General features: G+C 38.6%; 2 protein-coding genes across 33 annotated transcripts in view; one reads left to right on the top strand and one right to left on the bottom strand.

The window, feature by feature from the left end:
* Nucleotides 1-1,048: 1,048 nt before the first annotated feature.
* On the top strand, nt 1,049-25,308 carry TDG (thymine DNA glycosylase). 3 transcript variants are annotated; one of them, XM_057557305.1, is made up of 10 exons: nt 1,049-1,244; nt 9,063-9,202; nt 11,516-11,757; nt 12,581-12,650; nt 14,058-14,193; nt 14,395-14,477; nt 14,557-14,651; nt 16,810-16,981; nt 17,398-17,523; nt 24,127-25,308. In XM_057557305.1, the coding sequence occupies exons 1-10, from the start codon at nt 1,222-1,224 to the stop codon at nt 24,159-24,161; spliced, it is 1,122 nt and encodes a 373-aa protein (XP_057413288.1). In that variant the 5' UTR covers nt 1,049-1,221; the 3' UTR covers nt 24,162-25,308. The 3 variants fall into 3 exon arrangements, with proteins under 3 accessions (XP_057413288.1, XP_028022940.2, XP_028022941.2); XM_028167139.2 differs by lacking the exon at nt 24,127-25,308 and adding an exon at nt 17,955-19,929; XM_028167140.2 differs by lacking the exons at nt 1,049-1,244; nt 24,127-25,308 and adding exons at nt 6,917-6,936; nt 17,955-19,929.
* Nucleotides 20,015-25,846, bottom strand: part of GLT8D2 (glycosyltransferase 8 domain containing 2) — a 57,923-nt gene continuing 52,091 nt past the window's right edge. For all 30 annotated transcript variants that reach the window (XM_057557327.1, XM_057557310.1, XM_057557312.1 and 27 more), the window contains 2 exons: nt 23,495-23,607; nt 20,015-20,650 (listed from right to left, as the gene is read on the bottom strand). In XM_057557327.1, the coding sequence (XP_057413310.1) occupies nt 20,478-20,650; nt 23,495-23,607 (286 nt within the window). In that variant the 3' untranslated portion in view covers nt 20,015-20,477. The remainder of the gene's footprint in view (nt 20,651-23,494; nt 23,608-25,846) is intronic.

Below are 25,846 nucleotides of genomic sequence, written 5' to 3'. Positions count from 1 at the left end.
TAAAGAAACAGAAAAGCCTATTTCCATTAAGAGTTATTTAATGATGTCCGTGTACAAAAACCAGCGATTAACTTGAGAACTAATGAAACAAAACCCAGCTTTAACAACCAGTGAGAATAAAAGAGGGGTTAGTCTGGAAGGTTGTAAAGGACGAGGTGATGCTTGAGTGCCAACTACTCTCACAGACTTTAAACTTTTATATTTTTACATATTAAAAGTAAAGCAGGGCTTCCCTGGTGGCGCAGTGGTTGAGAATCTGCCTGCCAATGCAGGGGACACGGGTTCGAGCCCTGGTCTGGGAAGATCCCACATGCCGCGGAGCAACTAGGCCCGTGAGCCACAATTACTGAGCCTGCGCGTCTGGAGCCTGTGCTCCGCAACAGGAGAGGCTGCAACAGTGAGAGGCTCGCGCACCGCGATGAAGAGTGGCCCCCGCTTGCCACAACTGGAGAAAGCCCTCGCACAGAAACGAAGACCCAACACAGCCATAAATAAATAAATAAATAAATAAAATTAAAAAAAAAAAAAAAAAAAAGTAAAGCAGAGAACGGTTTACGTAAAGTTCCACATTTTACAAAGCCGTTTTACAATCACCCTCATTTTACAGATTAGGAAACTGAGGCCGTTTTCTGATACCAAAGTCTCTGCTTTGTCCTACATCACAGTAATTACTTAGTAATTAATGCAAATCGCTTTTTAATTGGAATAAAATTATCCAGGTGGAAAGGCCTGGATAATTGTGATAAGCATAACGGCCCCACCTACACAGCGCCCACAGAGAGGACTTCCCCAACTCGCACGCACCGCCACCAGCCCACCACAGAAAAGCCAGGTAGCAAAAGCTTACATCCCCAGAGCATTCCCCCTCCCTGCCTTTTTATCCTCCACGTTTCCCGGAAGGCCAAGTGGCGAGCAGAAGAACCAACGAGAGGGGAGAGAACGTGATTGGACTGCCCTGCATCACGTGACAAGCACAGGGCGTGTGATTTGGCTCCGGGCAGATGGAAGCGCCGGAAGGCGGGTGGGTCTGGCCTGGGGGGAGGGGGACTAGAAACTTGGGGGAGGAGCTTGAGTGCCAGCCGCTGTCCCAGTTCGGCCAGCAATCGAATCTAAGTGTCTGGTTATTACCGTACCGCAGTACGTGCTTGGGCCGCGGTACTACAGAGTCCGGTCGCTCGCTTGCCGGGCAGGAGTAGCTGCGCGCGCGATCGGCAGCAAGGAATGGAAGCGGAGAACGCAGGCAGGTAAGGCCGGGGCGGGGCGCCGCCCCTCCCCCCGCGCCCTTCGCCGCGGGGCAGGCCGCGGGCGCGCGCGCGCACGCACGCACGCAGGGGGTCTTTAAGGCCACGGCCCCAGTACAAAGGCCGGGGCCGCGCGTGCGCACTGGCGGCCTGCTCGGGCCGCCCCATGCATAGGTCCCTCAGACTTGGCGCCGCTTGCATCTGGGGCCCGATCTCCAGTCCTTCCCGGCAGCTAGCCAGCATTAAAATGCGATAATAAAAAGCCAGCAGTCTCCGGTTGGTATTTGGTTCCGGTTACCTTTCTTGACTACATTTCCCTTCACCCTCCATTACCGTGCAGAGCTGTAAGGATGTAGTATCACACGTATCACTCCAGAAATTTGCATCTCAGAGTTGTAGATTTACTGTCTTCCTTCCTCAAAGGTGGACGTCAGGGGCACAGGGTAGATAACATTGCCGCACTAGAGCTCTTGAATTCTGGGACTAGGAATAACACTCCCAAGAAGTCGTCTGAAATTGTGTTCTAGTGGTCTTCGGGACTCTCTTAAGAATTTACTTGTAATATGTCCTTTGGGGAGTGTAAGAGGCGTGGAGAGTTTTGCAAAAGCAGGGATCTCGAAATAGGAACCTCAGACGGAAAGCCAAATGAACTAAATATGGTAACAGAGTATTTAAAAAGGAAAAAAAAAAAAAAGGTTTACATTGGAGTACAATACTGTTAGACCTAATGAAAAATTATCCTGACTTTCTGGCCATTGGGCCCTGAACTTGGGCAAGACACTAAACTTCTCTGAGTCTGTTCATATCTGTAAAATAAGGCGTCTGTGAAATCCAGTTCTGACATGCTGTGAGTCGGCGTTATGTGGAAGGGGTGTGCTTAAGTAACCAACATAGTAACCAACATAGATTGTCTTAGAGTTTAGGGAAGGAGATATGTAGAGATATGTAGATGAAGTGCAGACTTCATCTTGACATTATGAATCAAATCCCGAAATAAACAACTCCATTTCTTTCCGTGAAGAACTTTAGAAATAAAAGAATTCACCAAAACTTGTGGAAATCACTCTCATCTTTGTGATCTTCGGATCAGAATTGAAACCTGGGTAACACCTTCCATGAAGTAAATTACAGTCATCTCTCTGTATCCGCGGGAGATTTGTTCCAGGCCCCACGCGAACACCAAAATCTGGACGCTCAATACCTTAAATAAAATGGCAGAGTCCGGTTGGCCCTCATGCCTGTTCCGGAATGCAGATTTGGGGAGGGCTGGTTGTTCACATCGTCAGACCTTACTCAGTGTCTTACAGCAAAGTAATAGGTCTCTTTGGTACAATGTTTAGCTCAAAACTGTCTGACTTATATTTGGTCTTAACTTAATTCATTGGGTTATAGATCATTTTTTATTTTGATTTGCAAAGCTTTCGCCTTGGGAAATATGGAGAATTCTGTGTTAGTACTCTCAAGAATTTATCCTTGGGCATTCTGAAATGACTCAGGCCCCAGGTAATTCTGAGAAAGTGGTTCTCTGTCATCCTTGACTTTGTGCTAATCAAGGAATGGCATGGAACTTTGGGTATAGTGAATTTACTATTTACTTTGGAAGATTAATTTCAAAAAATTCAAAGAAAAAAATTCCACAGATATAGACCTCTTTTTTTAAAAAGAGAGAATAGTTCAAGAGTCTAAACAAGTACTTACAGTCTAACCAGAGAGGAAAAAAGGAAAAAGAGGACCAGTATGTTTCTAATGAGCTCAAGCATGAAAAGGACATTTACCAAAGATGGGAAGTAGGATGCCAAGTCAAAAATGACTGGAAACGTGTGACACAGACCACTGAGACTACAGACAGTTAAGATTAACCCTCAGATGAGATTGGGCTTTCTAGAAATGTTAAAGAGACCAAGAACTTTTTTGAGTTAGTGTGGACAATAAGGACAAGAAAGATTTGGGTTTTCTGCCTTGTTCACTGGCATGTTGTTAGTAGATGACAGAAAATATAAGCACTTAGTTCTGATTTTGATTTTTCATTTCATGTTAAGAAAAATGATTGTAGATGGAAAATGGCAGAATGATTGTTAGGTTTAAAGCTCAAGATCAATGAGGTCATTTAAGAGAACTTTTAGCTGCTCTAACAGAAATCATGTTTCCTGACCCAGATGAGTTGTATTTCAAGTGAGAGGCCAGATTACAGTATTCTTTAATAACTTGTAGACAACAGGAGAGGGGCCTAAAGTCTGAAAATAAACACATGGATCCCTTTTATTTTCCACAGGTGGAGTCTGTCGTGGAATTTATTGACTTTGATCCTAAATAAAATTTTTACTTCTCAGTGGTTATTGAACATATTTAAAGGAACTAGTGACCACTAAGCTACAGTATAAGTTCAGAATAAAGCAAGACCTACCAGGCTAGGTTCATTCCCTTTTTGATAGTGATACTAGGCTAGACAGCATCAGAAGGTGGATGACAGGGGTATCTAGAATATTTAATCATCCCCTGTTGTCTTTGTTTTTGTTATAACAAATGTGTTACATACCAGGCACTGTTTTAAGCGTTTTACATGTGTTAACTAATTTTATTCTCATAATCAATAAATTAGGTGCTTCTGTCCACATTTTACAGATGTGGAAGCTGGGACATAAAGAGGTTAAGGAACCTGCCTACAGAACTAGTAAATGGCAGAGCTGAAATTTGAACCCACGCAGTGTAGCTTCAAAGTCAGCCTCCCTGACATCTGTACGTTTTGTGGGCAAGATAAGGATAGACTGGTGGCAGTCCTTTTAGGTGAAATCAAAACTGCTTTACTACTGAGAGTCAAGGCCAGGCTGAAGAGAGGTCTATACTGATATGCCATGTAGTCCTACCCCAACTTTTCAGTGTTTAACAGCTTCAAGGTGCTGATGGCATGCTGATAAAATATTTGAGTGACCCAACTCTGTGAGGGGTTTGTGGAATTGATAGATTGAGTCAGAATCCAGGTCGCTCCCAACTGGCTGGAATGTGAATCATCTATTACAAAAAGAGGCACAATCCTGTGCTTAAGTATGGAAAGAACAGTGCTACAGGTGTGAGATGAGGGAGTGGTGACAAAGGGCAGTTTTCATTGATGGTAAATTCAGTATGAATCAACAGTATAATGTGGGTGCCAGTAAAGCTAATGCAATGATTTTGTAATATGTCTCCAGAATGAGGAAGTTGATAGCCCTGCTCAGTTTCAGGATGATGAGGCTATAGAGTATTTTTATTTTGTTTTATCCTAAGCCCTAGAAAAATGACCAGATAGTGAGGAAACTTGAAATTATGCTAGATGCACAATAGTTAAATGAGTTGGGGTTCTGGCTCATTCTCAGTTTTTTGTGTTTACAGTTTCTAGTAGACCCTGCACAGTAAGTACCCAGTAATGCATGGTGAATACACGCACTTCCACTTAGCAATATTGAACGTAGGCTTTAAATAGTTATAATGTATTCCATCATAATTTATGTAACTAGTCACTTTTAGTTGAGCATTTGGATTATTTAGCATTGATCGTTATTTTGTAAGTATTCAGTGTTGTGTATGCTTGTTTAAATGAAGGTAATAAAATGTTGCTATAGAGTGAATGTTTGTGTCCTTCCAGAATTCATATGTTGAAACCTAACATATGGTTAGGTTATTTGGAGGTGGGGCCTTTGGGAGGAGATTAGGTCATGAGGGCAGAGCCCTCCTAATTGGAATTAGTGCCCTTGTAAAAGAGATTCCAGAGAGATCCCTCACCCTTTCCCCCGTGTGAGGACACAGCAAGAAGTCAACCTAAAATGAACCATAAAGCAGGCCCTCACCAGTCACTAAATCTGCCAGCACTTTGAACTTGGACTTTCCAACCTCCAAAACTGTGAGAAATAAATATTTGTTGTTTATAAGCCACTCAGTCTATGATGTTTTGTATAGCAACCTGAACAAACTAAGACAAATATATTTAGAAAAAAAGCAACTTACATCTTTAAAATAGTAGAAAATAACTGAAGGTTAAAGAAGTTGGAGTCATTCATCTTAGAGAAACCTTAAAGAGTTAGTTTTTTGGGTTTTTTGTTTGTTTTAATTTTTATTGGAGTATAGTTGCTTTACAGTGTTGTGTTAGTTTCTGCTGTACAGCAAAGTGAATCAGTTATACGTATACATATATCCTTTCTTTTTTAGATTTGCTTCCCATTTAGGTCACCACAGAGCATTGAGTAGAGTTCCCTGTGCTATACAGGAGGTTCTCATTAGTTATCTATTCTATGCATAGTTGTGTATATATGTCAATCCCACTCTCCCAATTCATCCCACCGCCCCGAGTTAGTTTTTTGAAATGCAGCAAAATCTGAATTAACTGGACTCCTTAGTCAACACTGTGTGTGTGTGTGTGTGTGTGTGTGTGTATGTGTGTGTGCGTGCGCTCGTGCGCACGCTTGTGTGTGTATGTTTTGAGAAAGACCTTTGGAAAATACACAATCACTTTCAGACAGTGGTAAAAAACCAGTCCTTTGAGCACTGTTGTTCAGGTGAAGGGGGTGTAAATGGAGGCTAGGAGAGAGGAAAGGGTTAACTGCAGGAAAAGGGGAGAGGTGTCCAGAACATTTGTGTGTGGGGACAAACACAAATGATAGGGGAGAAAAGTCAACAAGGGGAAATAAAATCATTTATCATGCTCGTAAGTTTGATATCAGGGAATTATAGAAAATTAAAATGCTTTGGGGTCCGTTCTGAGTCTGGACAGGTTTGGTCTTATTTCCTACACTTTCTCCATATATGTGGACATCACGGAATCTCACCCCTCATTTTCATGGGGAGGGAACGGAGGTCCTGAGAGGATGCTAAGTGCTCCTCTGTTGCTGTCTCTAATACAGAGAAAATGATTGTTCATAAACATTGCAGAATTCTGAATTACGAAGTGGCAGTTATCCTATATAAATATAACAAATGTATTTAGGAAATATTTTCACATTAAGGTTGAAATAGGTTCATGCTGCTTCCAAATTTAACCATTATTAGATAATAGAAAATTAAATTATCCAGAACTCTAGTTTCCTAGCATTCAAGTTCATAAAGGGTTTGGTACAGATGTAATGCTGTCTTCTCCAAGTAGTAAGAATGTTGTAGTCCACCCTCTTTCCTTTTGTTCCGGCTGTTAGGAAGCTGTTAAGATCATCAAGCTAAATTGAATACTCAAAAATAGTACGTTACCTCAGAATTTATACATTCTATTTTTCATAGCTTGCTCTATTTCTTTTCTAATTAAACTTACTGCAAAGTGCCAGGGATAATTTTAGAAAGATTAAGGGACACATCCATATTATAGCCAAGTTTCTGGATTTTTTTAAAAAAATTGATGCATATCTCTTAAAATAAGACCACATTTTCTCTTTCGTATTTTTCACTTTTTCTTCAGCGAGCTGAATTCTGAAATTTTGGTTTTCAGTTTCTGAAAGTCAGAATTTAATGACCCCTAAATATGCTAAAGGAGCCGCATTTTGGAAATTCTTTTTTTTAAGTTCAGAATCCTTTTGTAATGGGAACGGTGTTTCCCTTGTTTTTATATTTTTAAGAGTGGATTTTTGTGAAGTGCTCAAAATGCGACAGATACGTGAAACTCTGAGAGCCGTAACAATAGACATGGGGGAGAGTGAGACGTTGCCTTCCTGACAGTGCGACACTCACTTATTGTGACCACGTGAGTTTTCTTTTATATATTCTAGCTGAAAGGGGCTATTAGATCTCCGGAAACCATCACTGGCCACAGTCCGAAGTTACAGTGCGTTTTACTGGAATTTCCAAGGGTAGCCACATGAGATCTCTCGACTAACCTAGCTACATACCCAGCTCCTCGTTAGCATATCTCAGTCATAAACACAGCCAGTATTTGGACAATTTATCCAGAAGTGCTATGAATATTATTAAAGAAAAGTGTGATTAAAGAGAACATTTGACTTTGTGCCAGGCAAGGTTTAAGCCCTTTGCTTCTTTTCAATTTTACAATTTAACTTCTGGTCCTTGTCTACATACTTTCTCCATGAGCAGCCTTAGCTCACAATGTTATTTTGTATTCTTTTCCACTTTATTATATATTAATCATTTTCTGTGCTTTTACATATCAATTTAATTTTTAGTAGCTGCATAGTAGACTCATGTTAATGTACTATAGTTTACTAAATCATTGTATTGTCTTTATTTTTTCATATAATTTGAAAACAATGTATTTAAAGAAATAAAACTCTTAAGATATATAGTTTAATATCTTTCTCACTAATTCTTCATCTTTTCTTTACCATCTTACCCTTAAAGATAGCTTGAAGCTAAAATGCTTCGCCATTGTTTTGTCCACTGAGATTGGGCCCCTGTTTTTCTCTGAGCATCCAGTGTTCTAGCCTAGCCACCCACAGGTAGTTTGTAACCCTGTGTCTGCCTGGGCCGTTTAAGTTTATCCTGGGGAATGTTTTAGTTTGCCTTCTTTTTTTAAGAACCAAGTTATTAAGGTATGATTTACATGTTGTAAATTTCATGCATTTACCATGTGCTAGTTTGCCTTTTTAACCTCAGCTTTCTGAGCACCCTGTTTTCTTTGTCTACACATCACAGAAAAAGAAACTATTAAGCTTGCCACAGAAAACATGGCTTTTCTCTCCAAATGGTAAATGGTACTTATCCATTTTATTTCCTAGTGTTTTTCTTCCTTCTGCATATTTAATGGCATTTTTTTGGCATCAGCTGTAACTCAGGTTTCATAAAATGTGGGTTTCCTTCCCTAGCTTTGTGCTGATAGCAACAGCTTGGGGTAGTGGTTTATAGTCACCAGACATATTTTTTAGCATTTGTTTTCTGTGAAGGCCTGTGTTCCTTACATTGAACAGAACACTTTGAACAGAGTTTAAATCATGTTCAGAAGAGAGGTTTAGAGTAGTCTTTTCCATAAATTCACAGATATTTATGGAAATATCCATTTCTAGTCCTCATTTAGTGGCAAAAAAACCCCAGCAACCGTTAAAAAAAACAGATCCAGTGAATACATAAGTAAACAGGCAAGTAAATCAAAAGAGAACCTTAAGTTCTTAAGGAATGGGGAGATGTTGGTCAAAGGGCACAAACCTCAAGTTATAAGATTAACACGTTCTGGGGATCTAATGTACAGCATGGTGATTTTAACGAATAATGCTGAAGGATATACTTGAAAGTTTCTGAGAGAGCAGATCTGAAATGTTCTCACCACAAGAAAGAAATGGTAATTATGTGTCCCGGTGGAAGTGTTAGCTAAGGCTCTGGTGGTAATCATTTTGCAGTATATGTGTGTCAGGTCAACACTGTTGTACACCTTAAACTTATACAATGTTACATGTCAACTATATCTCAATAAAACTAAAAAAAAAAGATTAAATTGCAGGGGACCTTTGTGACAAGAGGATTAAATACTGAAGGTTGGAATACAAATTATTTTTGTGGATATTTCAACCCTGTATGGGCTGGTGGGCGTTTCAACTGTCTAGTAGAAAATTCCCATGATCTCATTTCAGGGAAGTACACGCTTACCTCACAGGACTGGTAAGTTTTACTGATGACACATTTTGTCATTAAAACAGTGTGAGAGTTAATTATAGATGGTTAGTAGGCACCCAGTAAAGGATGGGTAAATGTGTACATATGGGAAGAAATCTTCTTCCCCTCTTTGCTCCTGTTGTCAACTCTAAATAAATACTATAATCTGGTTACAAATATTTGGATCCTGACGGTTTTTTGGAGCTGATCATTTAATCTTCCATTTGGGTAATTTTTGTCTTCTTATCTTATCCTTAATTGTTCTTTCAGCTATTCCCTTCAGCAAGCGCAAGCTTTTTATACATTTCCATTCCAACAAATGATGACTGAAGTTCCTATGGCAGTTATGAATGAACAAGAAATGCCAGGAGAAGTTCCAGCCCCAGCTCCTGCTCAGGAACCCACACAAGGTAGTTTTCACCAGGATACTTTGGAAAATGAGCTACTGCATTAGCCAACATATTTAAGAAAGGGTTTAATGATGAATTTTAACTCTGTTTTTGTGTTAAAAAATTTAATCCACTTTTTTAAGTACTTAATAAGTGCCAGGCACTATGATAGGTTTTGGGGAATAAAAGAACATGAATCCTGCCCTCAAATATCTCCTAATCTAGTCAACATGGAACTCCTCGGTACGCTAAGTGATGCAGAGGGGCACAGGATGCCGCGGGGCTGGCACCTAACTTGGACTGAGGCTCAGAGGCAGCTTCCCAGAGCTCTGAAATTCAGCGGTGAGGGAGTAGCACGTGAAGCACATGACAAATGGGTTGGGGAAAATTCCAGGCCAAGGGAGCAGTGTGCACCGAAACACAGACATGAAGAAGCATGACACAGTTGAAAAACCGTGATTCTGTGTTACTGGAGTCTGGAGTATAGCAAAGAAATGGTGAGAGATGAGGCTGGATTAGGGGGCAGTCGAGGCTTCTTGTTTAACCTAAAGAATGTGTGTTCTATTCTGTAGGCGATAGGAAGCTGTTGAGAGAATGGAATTAGAGGGGGACTTAAATAGATTGATATTTTAATATCATAGAGGATAGACTATAATAGAGATATATCAAATATGTATCTAATAATAATAATATATATGATAATACGGTAGAGAGCAGGGCAGAACTTGGAGGCAAGGCCACGGTTCATGGATTTCCTGCGGGAAGTGAGGGAGAAAGAGGAGTCTGGCACTTGGACGAAAGAGGTACCATTCACCAAGACGGGGAATTAGAAGAGAGGAGAACAGATTTGGGGGTGGATGGTGGAGAGAGGGTAACGATTTTCTCCAGTGTAGCAGTACGGTGTAAGGAATGTGCTCAGAGTTTCAGTTTACGGTTGCGGGAGCACGTCTAACTGCACTGCATTGGAGATCCACCCTGCCCTCGACTCCTCTGTCTCCCCGGGCAGGGAGCACTAGGACTTCTCCAGCCACCAGCCGATGGAGGTGGACCCCTGGGCATAGGGAGTGGCTGAAGCAGTGTGAGGAGAAGAGAGGACGGATGGGAGGCTCAGTTGAGGAAACGCCAAATAGTAGCGGAAAGGGATAGGGGCCCGCGAAATGAAGTGCCACGTTAGAGAGTTACGGATGACAAAATCAAGACTTCCTTTGGGTAATTGTATGTCGCTGGTGCTTGTCCGCAGGTAATTTTCCCCCAAGGAACATTTGGCATCGTCTGGAGATACTTTTTTTTTTTTTTTTTTTTTTTTAAATTTATTTATTTATTTATTTATTTTTGGCTGTGTTGGGTCTTCGTTTCTGTGCGAGGGCTTTCTCTAGTTGCGGCAAGCGGGGGCCACTCTTCATCGCGGTGCGCGGGCCTCTCACTATCGCGGCCTCTCTTGTTATGGAGCGCAGGCTCCAGACGCGCAGGCTCAGTAGTCGTGGCTCACGGGCCTAGTTGCTCCGCGGCATGTGGGATCTTCCCAGTCCAGGGCTCGAACCCGTGTCCCCCTGCATTGGCAGGCAGACTCTCAACCACTGCGCCACCAGGGAAGCCCTGGAGATACTTTTGATTGCCATGACTGGCAGGGTGCTACTGGCACCTAGTGGGTAGAGGCCCCAGTTGCTGTTAGACATACTTGAATGTACAGGACAGGCCCTCACAGCCCAAAATTATTCAGCCTCAAATGTCAGTAGGGCCAAGATTGAGAAACTCTGCTTGAGGTCCTGAGATCAGAGCCCTAGTCTTACCTTTTGACAAGTACTGCCAGCCCAGAGAGTTCATCCCCAGCATGTCTCAGTTCACCTCTTCGACTGTGTGGGGAACAGAATATACGCTCAGTCCCTAAAACAAGCCCACAAGCCATTTGAGTTCTGCTGGAAATTACGGGGGAACTGAATTAAAATGTTTCCCTTCCTCCCTGTTTTTCTATCTATTTATTCTTTCATTTGTTGACTTAACTATTTATGTATTTACATTTAGAATTCTTATAAAATGGTACATAGATACGTTGCATCCCTGGGGAGCCCAAGATGCCAAGTAATATTGTGTGGAAAATCAATCTATGATTATAAAGGACGTTCCATCCCAAGAACAGCTAGCAGAGGAAGGAGGGTGGGGTTGAGGCCACATAGACCCAGAAGGAAGGGGGAGGTATTGCAGAGGAGAGTGATGTTGGGAAATAAAAGAGAAAAGTGGAAAGGATGTTGATGGGGTGACTTTTCTGGGAAAGCTGCATAAAGCTTGTAAGTTAAGGTTTTCTGCATCTACGTCTTGGAAATCATTGTGTTTCAGAGACTCCAAAAGGAAGGAAAAGAAAACCCAGAAAAACAGAACCAAAAACACCAGTGGAACCCAAAAAACCCGCTGAAGCCAAAAAATCTGGCAAGTCCACAAAATCAAAAGAAAAGCAAGAAAAAATTACAGACACATTTAAAGTGAAAAGAAAAGTAGACCGGTTCAATGGTGTTTCAGAAGCTGAACTTTTGACCAAGACTCTACCGGACATTTTGACCTTCAATCTGGACATTGTGATTGTAAGGATATTTGTTCTCCTTTGGTTTTATAAATAGCATTGGTGGATTAACTTTACTTAACCATATCCTTGCAAATAGCATTTTGCTGAAAAGAACCATTTCTAAGATCCTCTTGGTAGTAAATGGAGTCACCTTCTTAAGGTTGTATTGTATGGGTTGGTTTAAGAGGGTGGGCTCCGGGGCAGGGCTGTCTGCTTTCACATCCTGCCACATGGGTATGACCACGGACAAGCCTGAACCTTCCTAAACACCAGTTTCCTCATTGGTGAAGCAGGGGTGATGATAGGATGAAGGTGGCTCCTTTGGCATAGGGATCGCAATTACGTAAAATAATCCGCGTGCCTCACTTAGGTTGCATGACACCTGTGGGTTCTCCGTAATTGATAACACTGATTTTGAACTTTGATTTTTGTCAGTAACTGTAAGAAACATCAGCATGGAAACAACTGTGTAGACGATGGGGAGTCAGCTGCTTGTTGGGAGTTGAGAAGCAGACTTGTGGCTGGACCTGGGCTCAGGTTGATTGATTGCTCCAGCTCCTCTCTCTTTCCAGCCCAGTTGGGGGTGAGGCTGCTGGGGATATGAGGGAGTCAAACTGGTTTTTAAAAACAACACCAAAACTTTTTATATAAAGGAAATCTCTTTCCTCAAAATGGAATACTTTGTTCAGGTCAAGAGTTGGTACTTGATAGAGCAATAGCTTCTGATGCTAGATTAGCTTTTTATTTTAATCAATTCAGTTTTATCCACCACTCCTGCATGGAAGCCCTAAGACTTAAGCCTACTTTTCAAGACTAAAATGTACAAACATTTTGTTTTGTAGATTGGCATAAACCCAGGACTAATGGCTGCTTACAAAGGGCATCATTACCCTGGACCTGGAAACCATTTTTGTAAGTGGTTACCTTTTTTATTTATTTTTTTATTTTAAAAAATATTTATTTATTTGGCTGCATCAGGTCTTAGTTGTAGCACACGGGGTCTTTGTTGTCGCATGTGGGATCTTCGTTGTGGCATGCGAACTCTTAGTTGCAGCATGTGGGATCTGGTTCCCTGACCAGGGATCGAACCCAGGCCCCCTGCATTGGGAGCATGGAGTCTTAGCCACTGGACCACCAGGGAAGTCCCTGTCGTTACCTTTTTTAATATTTTACTTTTAAACTAGATATACTTGTTAATAGTTTGGGTCTTGTTTTTTTAAACCAAATTGTGTTTTTTAAAAAGAAACTATGGTTGAGTAAATATAATACATCTTTTCTATGTGTTTTTACACAAAAATAAAAGGTTTGAAATGATCTGACGCTGTTAACATTTTGGTGTATAAGAGTGGAGGGGTATGAAAAAGGAGTACTTTCTCTTTGGTTTGAGTTGTTTTCAGTGAGTTTTAACACCTTTTTTTAAAATGATTTTTCTTTTTTGTTACTATTCTGTTATGTACAGAATAGTAACAATAGTACATCGTTGTGCCAGTACAGACAGAATACTTACCTTTCCAGATTTCTGCTCATCTTATTTCCTAGGAGAAATGAAATGCATTGGCAATCAAGCTGTAATAGTTAAGAGAGACTCTGATTGGAGACATTCTCCACAGATGCTTTGTATCTAGCAGAAATTAGTATTGAAGACCTTCATACTTGTAGAGTGAGCTTTAAAACCAAGTATAACTCCTGTTGTAGTGTCCTATATATAAATCGTCTTATCTATTATAACACTGCCTAATAGACAAGACGTGCAGTAGACAATTAGGAAACACTAGCTGATTAAGTAAACAGCATTAAAAACCTTTAGTACAAATGACAGTAATGTATTTTTGGAACTAATAACATGTTGTCTCCATTATTTGAAAACAAAATTTCTAGAGAAGTTTGAACTTTTCATTTTCTCCACTGCCAAGATGCTTACATGCCCTGAGTCCATTGGTGTATGTTTATCTGTTTAGGGTTTTCCAGGGGCAGGTGGTGGTACTTCCAGTTATTAGAAAGCTAAACAAACAGTGTCGAAGTTTACTACACTGACTAGCTGTGTACTCAACAAGCATTTACTTTGACCCCCTGTAAAAAGGAGATAAACAGTAGTAATATTTCAGTTACGACAATTAAATGAGGTAATCCATGTGAAGGACTTAGCACAGTACCCAGCCCATAGTAATTGCTTGGTATGGTATTTGACCTATGTTATAATTTTTTAAATATCCGAAATCTTTTTTTTTTTTTTAATTTCAAGAGTAGACCCACATCAATACATGGGGCAGAAAAACCTTTGACCTTCTACAGAAATAAACCGAACTCTCTTTTTCACAGGGAAGTGTCTGTTTATGTCAGGGCTGAGTGAGGTCCAACTGAATCACATGGATGATCACACTTTACCAGGAAAATATGGTATTGGATTTACCAATATGGTGGAAAGGACAACACCAGGCAGCAAGGATCTTTCCAGGTGATTGCATAACATTCGGTTTTATCGGTTGGAACCTTGGTCATGCTGGGTGCCTCATGTACTCTAGGAGGATCCTATGTATCTAGTTTAAGCTGAGCTTAACCGTTATATGATTTGATCTTTTATAGAAAGCTATCTGAATTTAGCGTTTTATAAATATTGCCATATTTATATTTTGACTACTTTTTAATTCGATTTTAGTAAAGAATTTCGTGAAGGAGGACGTATTCTAGTGCAGAAATTACAGAAATATCAGCCACGAATAGCAGTGTTTAATGGAAAATGTAAGATTTACTTTTAAATTTTATCTTTTTTCTTGGCTAACGTTATGGGCAATGTAAATATGCTTGTATTTCATTTTAGGTATTTATGACATTTTTAGTAAGGAAGTTTTTGGAATAAAAGTTAAGAACTTAGAATTTGGACTTCAACCGCATAAGATCCCAGACACAGAAACTGTAAGTCCTTAAAACTGCATTTGTAAATCAACTAAATATGAATTTTCTCTAGCTAGTTTCCCCTTTTTATTTGTTCTGTCCATTTTTAATTTATGCTGTGAAAAAAAACCACTGTATTTTGTGGAATAATATCTACATATCAACTTGAAATAATAGTTGCAAATTAATTCAGATACTGTTATAGTTTTATTAGAAAAAGAAACATTTGTCAGATAAATGTCTCTATGACATTATGTTAGTTATGTTATTTGGCTAAAATATCGAGAGGAGCTGGCTCACAAGCTCATTCAAAATATATTTAATGGCGTATTCTTGTCAAATTCAAGTGGGTTAGCCCTTATTCAGTTGTGAAACAAACATGTAAATATAGACATGATCCCGATTAGTGAAACTGCTAATCACCCCCCGTTTATATATACTGGCCCAGTCTCATGTTAGAGCCGTATAAACAGAACAGCCCCATTGCAGACAGGCATCCAGCCAACCTGACTGGCATTTGGTGCTATTGTCTTTATACATAAAGGCATCATGAAATAACACATTGGTTTTCAAACTCTATAATTTCTGTGGAGTTTCTGCAGACATTTGATTCAAAGTTTGCTTCTTAAATATAGTTTTAAGTTTTGTTTACAACTTCTAAAATAAAAATACACATGCACAGACCTCTGTGTTACAGACAGCATTTTAAATGACAAGAAGCCAACGTGCTGACAAGTTTTTGTGGAGACCTCAGAATAAAGTTTCTGCCACCAATATATATTTTAACTTCTTTTTAAATTTCTTCTGTTTTTAACTAATAAATATGTGATTGATAAAGTAGTAGGTTGTAGCACTGGTCATTCTTTAAATTGCGGCCTACCCTTGTCTACTTGGGTAAAATTGTACAGATGAGTTCACTACTTCCTATAAAGTACTGCATTATTGTCCCTTAAATGCCAGATGAGGCTCAGGTATGTCTCTTGGATGTGTGATCAGAGTAGTGCAATAATAAGTGAACCTGAATCATATCAAGATAGGTAGTTTTAGCTCTTACAATGATCTGTGAGTGCATTTATCTTATAAAATTTATTCTTTATCATGAAGTATTCAGAGTTATTGATGATATTAGTGATCCAGCTTTGAAAAAATCTACTTTTTCAAGTTTCTGGATCACTTTAATTGAAGACTATCTTGAGCTTGGAAGCTGTGCTATTACAAAACCTGGTAGCATTTGCACCTACATATCTTTCTGAATCAGGATTTTCTAAATGCTGCATAAACAAAACAAAATAAGTGAATAACGGTTTGGTTTTTTTTCTGTAATATATGGTATAGAGGCCAATTTAAAAATTGTAAAAAATTGCAACTGGAAGGTCCATAATTCAGCAGCCTCACTCTTTTATATAAGATATATATATCTTGATATACATTATGCTCTGTGAAGGACAATTTGTCATCATCATCCAAAATGATAAATGCAAATATCTTTCTTCCTAGCCATTCCACTTCTAGGAATTTATCCAACAGATAGACTCACACATATTCAAAATTAAATATATACAAGGTTTTTCACTACAGCTTATAATATTAAAAGATTGGAACCAACCTAAATGCCCACAGGTGGGCTCTGGTTAAATTATGAAACTACTACACAGCTATAAAAAAGGAAGCTTGTTTTACTCTGATATAGATACCTGATACAGAATTATCTTTGAGGTACATTGTTGAGTAAAAAAAGCAGGGTGCAGGATAGGGAATAGAGCATGTTACCATTTGTGTGTTTTTAAAAGGGGTGAGGGAGAGTACATATATCAGATACGTTTATTTGATTGTATATTCATGGAAAACCTCTGGAACTAGCAATTGATTGCCCTTGGAAAAGAGAATTAGGTGGATAGAAACAGAATTTGGAGGAAAGACTTTTCATTGTATACTTATATGTCGTTTTATACGAACACTGGGGGAGGCGGGAAGCCTCATTGTTTTTGATTTATTGACTTTGTACTAAGTAAATATTACAAATTTGAACTCAAACACAGCTACTTTTATTGATTTTGCATATATTTATATGATAAGTATCAAGTTATTAACCCAAAGAAAGACAGATTTTCTAATCTCAAGATGAGTAGATTCAATAAACTTGTAAGATTTCTATAACTACAAAATGTTATGATTCTAGCTCTGCTATGTTATGCCATCATCCAGTGCAAGATGTGCTCAGTTTCCTCGAGCCCAGGACAAAGTTCATTACTACATTAAGCTGAAAGACTTAAGAGATCAGTTGAAAGGCATTGAGCGAAACACAGAAGTTCAAGAGGTGCAATATACATTTGACCTGCGGCTAGCCCAAGGTATGTTACCATTATCACCCGTTGTTCATTTCATGTATGTCTACATTATAGAAAGTATGTTGTGAATTTTAAATTAAGCAGGAGAAAAGAAAACAATTATATTGGCAGCCAGAGTGCTCTGATAACAGGTGTTAGTCACTATTAAAATCCTTTTACCGAGGACTTCGCGTCTCATCTGGGGGCTCCTACAGATGTTGAGGAGCCAAGAAGCAGTGTAGCTCACCTAAAATTAAATCTAATAGGTTTTGACAGCTTTTATGAGTTAATTTGGTTTATGTTACAAAGAGCTTAAAGCGAAAGTTGTGTCTCAGATGTGAAATTCAAGAAAAAGATTTGTTCACGATAATTTCTGAATAAAGCTCTCTTCAAAATTGTTATACAAAATCAGTTTTAAATCCCTTTTACCCTTCTCACAGAGGATGCAAAGAAGATGGCTGTGAAGGAAGAGAAGTATGATCCGGGTTATGAAGCAGCGTACGGTGGCGCCTATAGTGAAAATCCGTGCAGTAGTGAACCCTGCAGCTTCTCCTCAGATGGGCTGAGTATGTCCCCTCCGTCTGTTTGTTTCTTTCAAAGACTCGGTTTTGCCAGGATTGGGGAAAAAAGTTTTTTTAGAGAGAGTAAATTACTGAAGAATGGGAACGGAAATACAAAAATCTATTTAGTGACTTAGAGTGAAAATTCGATGGTTATTTGGCGTTTAACTTCACAAGCTTTTACAGCTCATTTTCTTTAAGTCACTGACTCTAAGTCATCCTAAGTGCATTTCCCTCCTTGAATAACAAATGAGGATTTATCAGTCCATATCTTAAAATAGAATAGAAATTTACAATTGTATTCAAGAAGCTTGCTTAACTATTTTAATAACAGCTCTCCTTTACTGGACTGTTAAAATCGCCTAATTAGATCATTTAAAGCTTTTAAATAGATTAAACTAACATTCTTCCTCCCTTCCCCCCCCCCCCCCCGCCAGTGGCTGACAGTGGAGGATCAACTTTCAGTGACATTCCCAATGGGCAGTGGATGACCCAGTCATTTACAGACCAGATTCCTTCCTTTAATAATCACTGTGGGATGCAAGAACAGGAAGAAGGAAACCATGCTTAAGAATGGTGTTTCTCAGCCCTGCTTAAATGCTGCAGTTTTAATGCAGTTGTCAAGAAGTGGCCCTCTTGACACCACCTCAAAGTGGTTTGTTAACTGAAGTATTTTATTCATATTTTACTCTGGTGATGTAATCATGGTACAGTAGAACCACTTACGGACCTAAGTACTTTGGAAGGAGAAAGTAGTTTTTTGTGTATGAGTTTTTGTATTGGAGTTAATCATCATTCCAGCTTTTTATAAACTATCTTTCATTTATGAAGAAATTGATTTTCTTTTGGGAGTCACTTTTAACCTGTAATTTAAAAATGAAAGAGTCTGCATATTTACACTTGATTATTAAGTGTGCGTAAACTTAGATGCCCGTTATCCCTTTCGTGCGTAAGAAGGGCGTGCTGATGATAAGATTCCCACTGGTAAAGAGGCAAATGTGCTGATTTTCATCTGTGAGGTTAACCCTCAGTGGAGTCTCATTTGGTAGTTTTTAGTGGTGTTTGATGGGCTTCCTGAGTTGTATTCACACTCAGACCTCCTTGCTTTACCAGTGGTGAGCATCTGTGAGAGTTGCTTGGTAGTAGAATTGGAGAGTATGGCCTTGCAGCAGCAAGGCTAACCCGGCCTTACATGTCAGGGCCATGAGCCCTGGCTTTGGCCCTCTCACCCCCATGTGTTGGTCCTCTAGTAGGCAGAAACTATTCTGCTGGGATGGTAAGTTCCAGAGTGCAGAAGACCTTTTAAATTTTGCTACTTCATCTGTGTTTTACTTGAGAGACATACATTTGATAGGGAAGGAACTGAATTTCTCTCTCAGTATCTATCACCATTCAAATTTTATCCTCCTTGGCTTTAAGCATGTAACATGGAAATGATGAGAAATGAACTTTTAGATCGAGTAACAAGATGCTGGAGGTGTTTGATAATCTTATTTAAACTGGTGCTTTATGTACATGAGATGTACTAAAATAAATAATACAGGATTTTTCTTGCTAGGTAAATCGAATAAGCCAGTAATTTTTAAAAATTCTTTCTCTTCATCATTGCTATTTGTTACTGTGGACTAAGTGAACCTCATGGCCAGGTTACTTTGAAGTAATGTACCTTTGTGATTTTCTAATGCATTTTCCATGGTGCTACAAATAGTCCAGACTACTAGGCCTGGTGGATATCAAAGATGGGTATTCAGAAATGCCAGTTGCATTTACTCCTGATCACTTCTGAATATTCTGATTTTATAGCTACCCAGGGAGCATGCTGTTTCTTGATATGAAAATATTTATGAGGTTTTTTTTTTTTTCTAAAAGGTTATATAGCCTGTTTTTTTTGTAATAAGAGATACAAATTATTGTTGTGAATCTTAACATGCTTTTTTAGCTGTAGCTATGATGGATTTTATTTTTCCTTTAGTCTAGGTAAAGCTGTGTAAAAGTCATTCGTGTTATTTAAATCACGTACTGTACTGCTGTTTACATGGATGTTTTGTGCAGGTGCTTTGAAGTGCCTTGCATCAGGGATTAGGAACAATTTAATTATTTTTTCCTGGGACTCTGTAAAGCATGTAACTAGGTATTACTTTGGTTTTTAACAATTACAGCCTTACATGGATTTTTTTTTTGAGTGGAGAAAATACCTTTTAAATTATGATGGACACGCACGAGAGAATGGGTTTGAAGATTTTTTTCAAGCATACAATAATGGTGTTTTTCATTAAATATGACAGATGAACAGTAAATGTTGATATACCCTATACACAACAATATGAGACTTTTTCATTAAATAATATTTAAAAAGTTTTAAAATTCATTTGAAAATCTGATGATTTTTACAATAAAAAATATTGAAGATGATTATCCTTAAGTTGCATTGTTTTCTTTAGCAAGACTTACTGGTATTCTTTCCCCTTGTTAACCTGAGATCAGTTTGTCTTCTACTATATTTAACATGTAGAATAATATATAATGAAAATCATTAAAAATCTATGAATATTTTATTTTTTCAGACATTTCATGTTTTAAATGTAATATAGTTCTACTCAAGACAAGACTGGCAACCTGTTAAAAAATATCTACATGTGAAAAATACATTTAGAAATTTTTTAAATTTGTGGCTATAATTTTCATTCAGAGTTAAGCAAATTGATTGCTGAAATCTATCTGGGTTTATTTCTTCCCAATAGTATGTTTCACTCACATTATCTTCTATAATTGCCACTTGTACTTAAGGAAGTAAATCAATACCTATATGATTCAAGGTACTATTTGTACACAGTAGGGTTTTTTGTTTTTGTGGATCATTTGTATCAAAGGTACTGTTCATAAAGAACAGTGGTATGGTAGGCTACAAATGGACAATTCCACATTATTTATACAGGAAATATTTAAAATGTCGTGTTATATCAGCTGTTAGGATGATGGAGTTTAAATATCCCTGCAGGGTCAGGAACAAACCAGCTCTCCCATAAGTCGTTGTGAACACTAGGGAAGTCCCAAGGTTTATGTCTTCCATTCCAGTGGAGTAGTTTTGCTTCCTGCAGAAAATGCTCCGAATATCTGGTATCTGGATTCCAGCCTTCATTGTGTTTAGAGGAAAGTAATAGGTTTGTTAGGAAATTAAAATTTTATATTAAAAATTCAATACAAGTTCATCATAAAAAAAAAATCAGACAAATCAATGGGTATGCAATGAAGAATTTACCACCTACCCTAATTTTCCAAAATAACCACTGTTAAAGAGTTTCTCGTGAAATTCTTCCAGTAATGTTCTACCTGTATACCAGTGTGTGTGTGTGTGTGTGTGTGTATTTTTTGTACCTTGCCTTTTAAAATTACTGTCTTGGAAAACTGCACAGCAGCACATGTGAATTCACTGAATCATTTTTAATGACTGCATAGAATGGATATATGACTGTTGAGTGAGTTTCTTATTAAGGACATTTAGGCTGTTTCTATCCCTTCACAAGCATAAACAGTGCTACAATGAACAGTCTTCTATGCATATCTTGTATAGATAATATCTGTAGGATAAAATCTTGTATATGGAACTGCTAGATTGAAGGGTCTGTGCCTTATAAATTTTGATAAGAGATTGTCAAATTGTCTCCCAAAGACTTTGTATTAATTTCCCTTCCACCCAGACTTTATAGTTCTTGTTTCTCTGCATTTTCCGTCCTTAATATGGCAGCATTTTCTTTTAAACAGTCTTGTGTTTACCCTATAAAATGTGACTGAGAATGAGATCTACTTTTTAACAAACAGCTGCCTCCATTTGAATATTACTCTCCTCATAAGTAATCGCTTAGAGACTACGCATTTACCTTGATATTGTTATTGATCAGAATATTTTTAGAATATCTCTTCCAGAAGTATATTAAGATCTTGTGAATATAAATTTTTTAAATATCCCTATCATGTTACATTTTCTTTCTAGGAAAGAGAATGTGGTATTTTTAAAAAAACAACTGAAAGTCCATTGAGTCAAGAGAGGATGAATAGCTAGAATATTATTATTCTCGTTTTAACATATGATGTAAGAGGGAAACACCCCCCTCCAAACCTTTCTTTCATTATTCATAAACATAGCTGTGCAGGGAGTTGCAGAAGAGGAGCTAGGTGTTTGGGCTATAGTAGCATAATTGGAATAATTATCAACTTCCAAAGAATCTATACAAGGAAATGCTCATCTGGGGAGCAGAGCCTTCACGTGGGAAGTCTCCAGGAAGTAGGACATTGTCTCTCAGCCCCACGACTGAAGGACTCTGTAGGGGCTTGCAGTTTTGCTCTTAGCTAAATAAATTTCATAAATTTTAAAAATCTTAAGCCTACCTGTTTAGACCCAAACTTAATACCCGTTAGTGTTACACTGCTTTCTGCTTTCAACAAACTCTAAAACGGAATCATTTTTCAAATGATTTCTGTGTAGCTTTACTTTGCAGACCATCCCTGATTCCAAAACGTTCAGCAGAGATGTAGGCTCTGTTCTACAAGGAAAAATGACTTCTCTCCCTTGGGAAGATTCTGCCCCTTCCTACTTGTCAATAAGTTAGATGGTTCATAAAATGTAATTCTGAGTCTCTGTTCCAAGATCAGGAACTGCTCTAACCCTACCGATCTAAGCTCCGCATAGCTGTTCCTACACAACATTTTCATAGATATTCCACTTTGATGGGATTTTCTACACACTCATCACATGGAAATGTTGATGTTTGACCTAACAGTGAACCCAACATTATTATAAAGCAAATCAGACAGAACATTAGTGTCCTTAATGTCCCCGTGTCATCCTTGTATGCATATGGATGCTCAGAAAAATCGGGAGATTCTGGTGAGGCAGAAGCAAATCTATACAGCATCATTCAGAGGAGACAGTAACCCAACTTCCACAGTTTTGTCTGTCCTTCCTTTTACAAGGGAGAGTAGGGGGCATATCACCTTGCAGGATTGTTCTGAGAGAAGTAATGTTCACGTCTATCCCTGGAGCCTAGCCCAGGGCTTGGCAGTGTATGGGCACCTGGTAAATATAAGTCCACAATCCATTGTCTCCAGTTCTAAAATAATCAATCCCCAAATGTCTGAAAACAAAAAGATTTTTAATAACTTCTTTGGCAGCAAAATCTATAACCCTCTCAGGGTACTGCATAATGTAAGTACGTGCACAACATTACCTTTTAAAAGTTCAAAACCTTTCTACATTTCTAAACAGATCTGGCCCAGTGGTTTTGGCTAATGGGTTGTGGCCATATGTTTGAATGAATGTGAATGTCTTCTGTGCCAGGCTCTGTTCTAAGAAGTTTACACATATGAGGTAATTTGTTCCTTGTAAAAACATAAGGTTCTGTTAGCTTCCTTTTACAAGTGAAGAAACTATGGCACAGAGAGCTTGAGTAACTTGCCCAGGGTCATAGAAAAGAGCAGAGTTGGGACTCCAGTCCATACCCCAGAGCCTGTACTCCTGTAGTGAAGAGTGAATAAAAGACTTGAGGGACTCACGTAGTGCACAGTCATTAAACAACTTCTTTTTAAAAGAGAAATTGCCGGCTATCTAAATTCATCATAAGCTGTTATGCTTATTCATTTGGTTTTGTCCACTATGGGCTACTGCAAGAGGGCAATAAAGGCATGTGAAAAAGTTCTGACAGTGAAAGTTCCATCGTAACGATAGTTCATGTTTAGCAAGCACATACTATATGCTAAGCATGAGTCTAATTGCTTTTCCTGAATTCCTAGAAACACACCTCTCAGGTCATTTTTATCACCTGCATTTGCAGAATCTGAGGCTTAAGTAACGTGTCCAAGGTCACCTCCAAGGTCACCTGGAGGATTTGAAGTGAGGAAGCTGGTGCAATAGCACACGCTCTTCACCTTGGTGCTCACTGGGTCTATAAAATGCACACTGGTGTTCTTCTGAAATACTTACCCAGGTGCCTTATGTGCCACAGGGGGTTGATGGTGGAGTATTTCCCATGAAACACAATCAGCATTGGGGAGGTGGCCACCCCTCCTCCCAGGGAGCTGCTGTAGAGATTTTCCCTAAGAAACAGAATAGAAAAGCAACATTTGTCCTGGAGTCCCACAGACTCAGATGAAGTAGAATCTAATCATTTTAAAAGGTGTAAGACAGTCCCTCACTATATAATAAGTCTATGGTCTTTCATTTTTCTCCAACTTTTTATTCTGAAAATTGTTAAACCTACACAAAATTGTAAGACAAATACCATGAACTCCCATATACTTTACCTTGATTCACAGAGTGTTAATATTTTGCCATTTTACTTCTCAGGCCTTTTTATGGCAAACTTCGAAGATCCCAAATTCTGATCCTACATTATTTAGAATGACTTTACTCACAAATTCAAGGTTATGATAATATTAAAAATATCCAGATAAAAAAGATGGACAGGATATACAATGCCATGATAATAGTGGTTGTGTTATTTTTATTTTCTCTCTTAATACTTCAATGATGAAAAATGATTTAAAAATTCAATCTTTATTTTACTTTACTTTTTTTAGCTTTAAGTCAGTCAATGTATTATGCATATTTTAAAGTTGATCTAGGACTTCCCTGGTGGCACAGTGGTTAAGAATCCGCCTGCCAATGCAGGGGACATGGGTTCGAGCCCTGGTCCCGGAAGATTCCACATGCCGCGGAGCAACTAAGCCTGTGCACCACAACTACTGAGCCGGCACTCTAGAGCCCGCGAGCCACAACTACTGAGCCTGCGTGCCACAACTACTGAAGCCCGCGCACCTAGAGCCCATGCTCCGCAACAAGAGAAGCCACCACAATGAGAAGCCTGCGCACCGCAACGAAGAGTGTCCCCCACTCGCTGCAACTAGAGAAAAAGCCCACGCGCAGCAACGAAAACCCAATGCAGCCAAAAATAAATTAATTAAAAAAAAATTCTAGAGTTGATCTAAAAAATTCAGTCTTTAAAAAGTTGACTTTACAAACAGGACTTGATAAATTTCATTGGGGGCTTAAACTGACGAAAGACCAAACACAGACATTGCTTTAGGAAATCAAGCTGGATTCATTTTTCTAAAGGATCCTTAAGGAAGTTAGCGATGTCAAGATACACAGCACATTTTCCAGGACAGACGGAAGGGCAAATTTCCACACCCTAAGATCCTGCAGTTATGGATTATAATGTCTAAGTGAATGAGGGTAATATCACTGTTCAGGAAACCCAGCATTCTCAATCTTAACAGGCCAGAGGAAGTCTGAGCATAGGCTAGTTGGAATATATGCCTGAGATCATCAAACTTATTGTTATATAATATATAATATTATTACTGAGAGCAATTCAGCACAGTACATTCAGGCATCTCCCTCAACCCCTACAGGCCAACGTGAGTTTAGTCCAGGTGTGTTCCTGAGGTCAGTACGGCGGGATCAGTACAAGGATCAATTGCTCTGATGTCTCCAGGAACCAGACTCACAGGGCCTTTGACTGGTTGTAGGCTTACCCCCTAACCCATACAGGTATAATACCTGTTCTCTCCCTTCCTTAAAATGTTGAAATATCTTCCTGAACCTGCTCTTCTGCAATACTATCTTCTGTCTATGAATTTCAAACATGGCCTATAATGTTTTCCGCATCATATTTCTTTTGCTAATGATATTGCATTTAATTAATTTACAATAAAAAGGTAGTTTATATGAGTTCTTTGATATTTAAAATGTCTTATATTATCAATGTGTATAAAGATGAAGCTTGTAAATTGTCTTGTTCAACTCTTCTATAAGCTTTCTAATTTTTAGTCTTTATCATTTACTGAGAGAAGTATGTTAAAATTTCCAATTGGTATTGTGAATTTATAAATTAGTTTTTGGAATTCTGTCAATGCATGCATTATAAATTTTAAGGCTGTGTCATTAAATGTTGTTAAGTGTTATTTTTTAAAAAGTTGACTTTATAAAATAATTCTTAAAAATAAATCTATGTAAGAAGGAGAAACTCGACTAAGATAAATGATTTGCAGTCAAAAAGGTTCACTAGAATTCTGGGAGAAGGTTTAACAATCACATTACTAAACAATTTATTAGAAAATGTTTGTATAATAAGGGATTGCACAGGATCTCACCTCCTATGACATATCGTTTGAGAACGGATTTTTCATCCACTGCTCCCTTTTTTCTTAACAGTGCCTCTGTAAGAAAATCTGACCTCAGATGTCTGAAATGTTTCTAACCCCTGAGCTATGCATAGAAAATTAATGGAATAATTTTACTCCCAAGCATGGAAAAACTGGTAGAGGGCCACAC

Source organism: Balaenoptera acutorostrata, chromosome 11, assembly GCF_949987535.1.
Source record: "Balaenoptera acutorostrata chromosome 11, mBalAcu1.1, whole genome shotgun sequence".
NCBI lineage: Eukaryota > Metazoa > Chordata > Mammalia > Artiodactyla > Balaenopteridae > Balaenoptera > Balaenoptera acutorostrata.
Note: the sequence above shows the minus strand (reverse complement) of the source record. Positions and strands in the feature narration are given on the sequence as shown.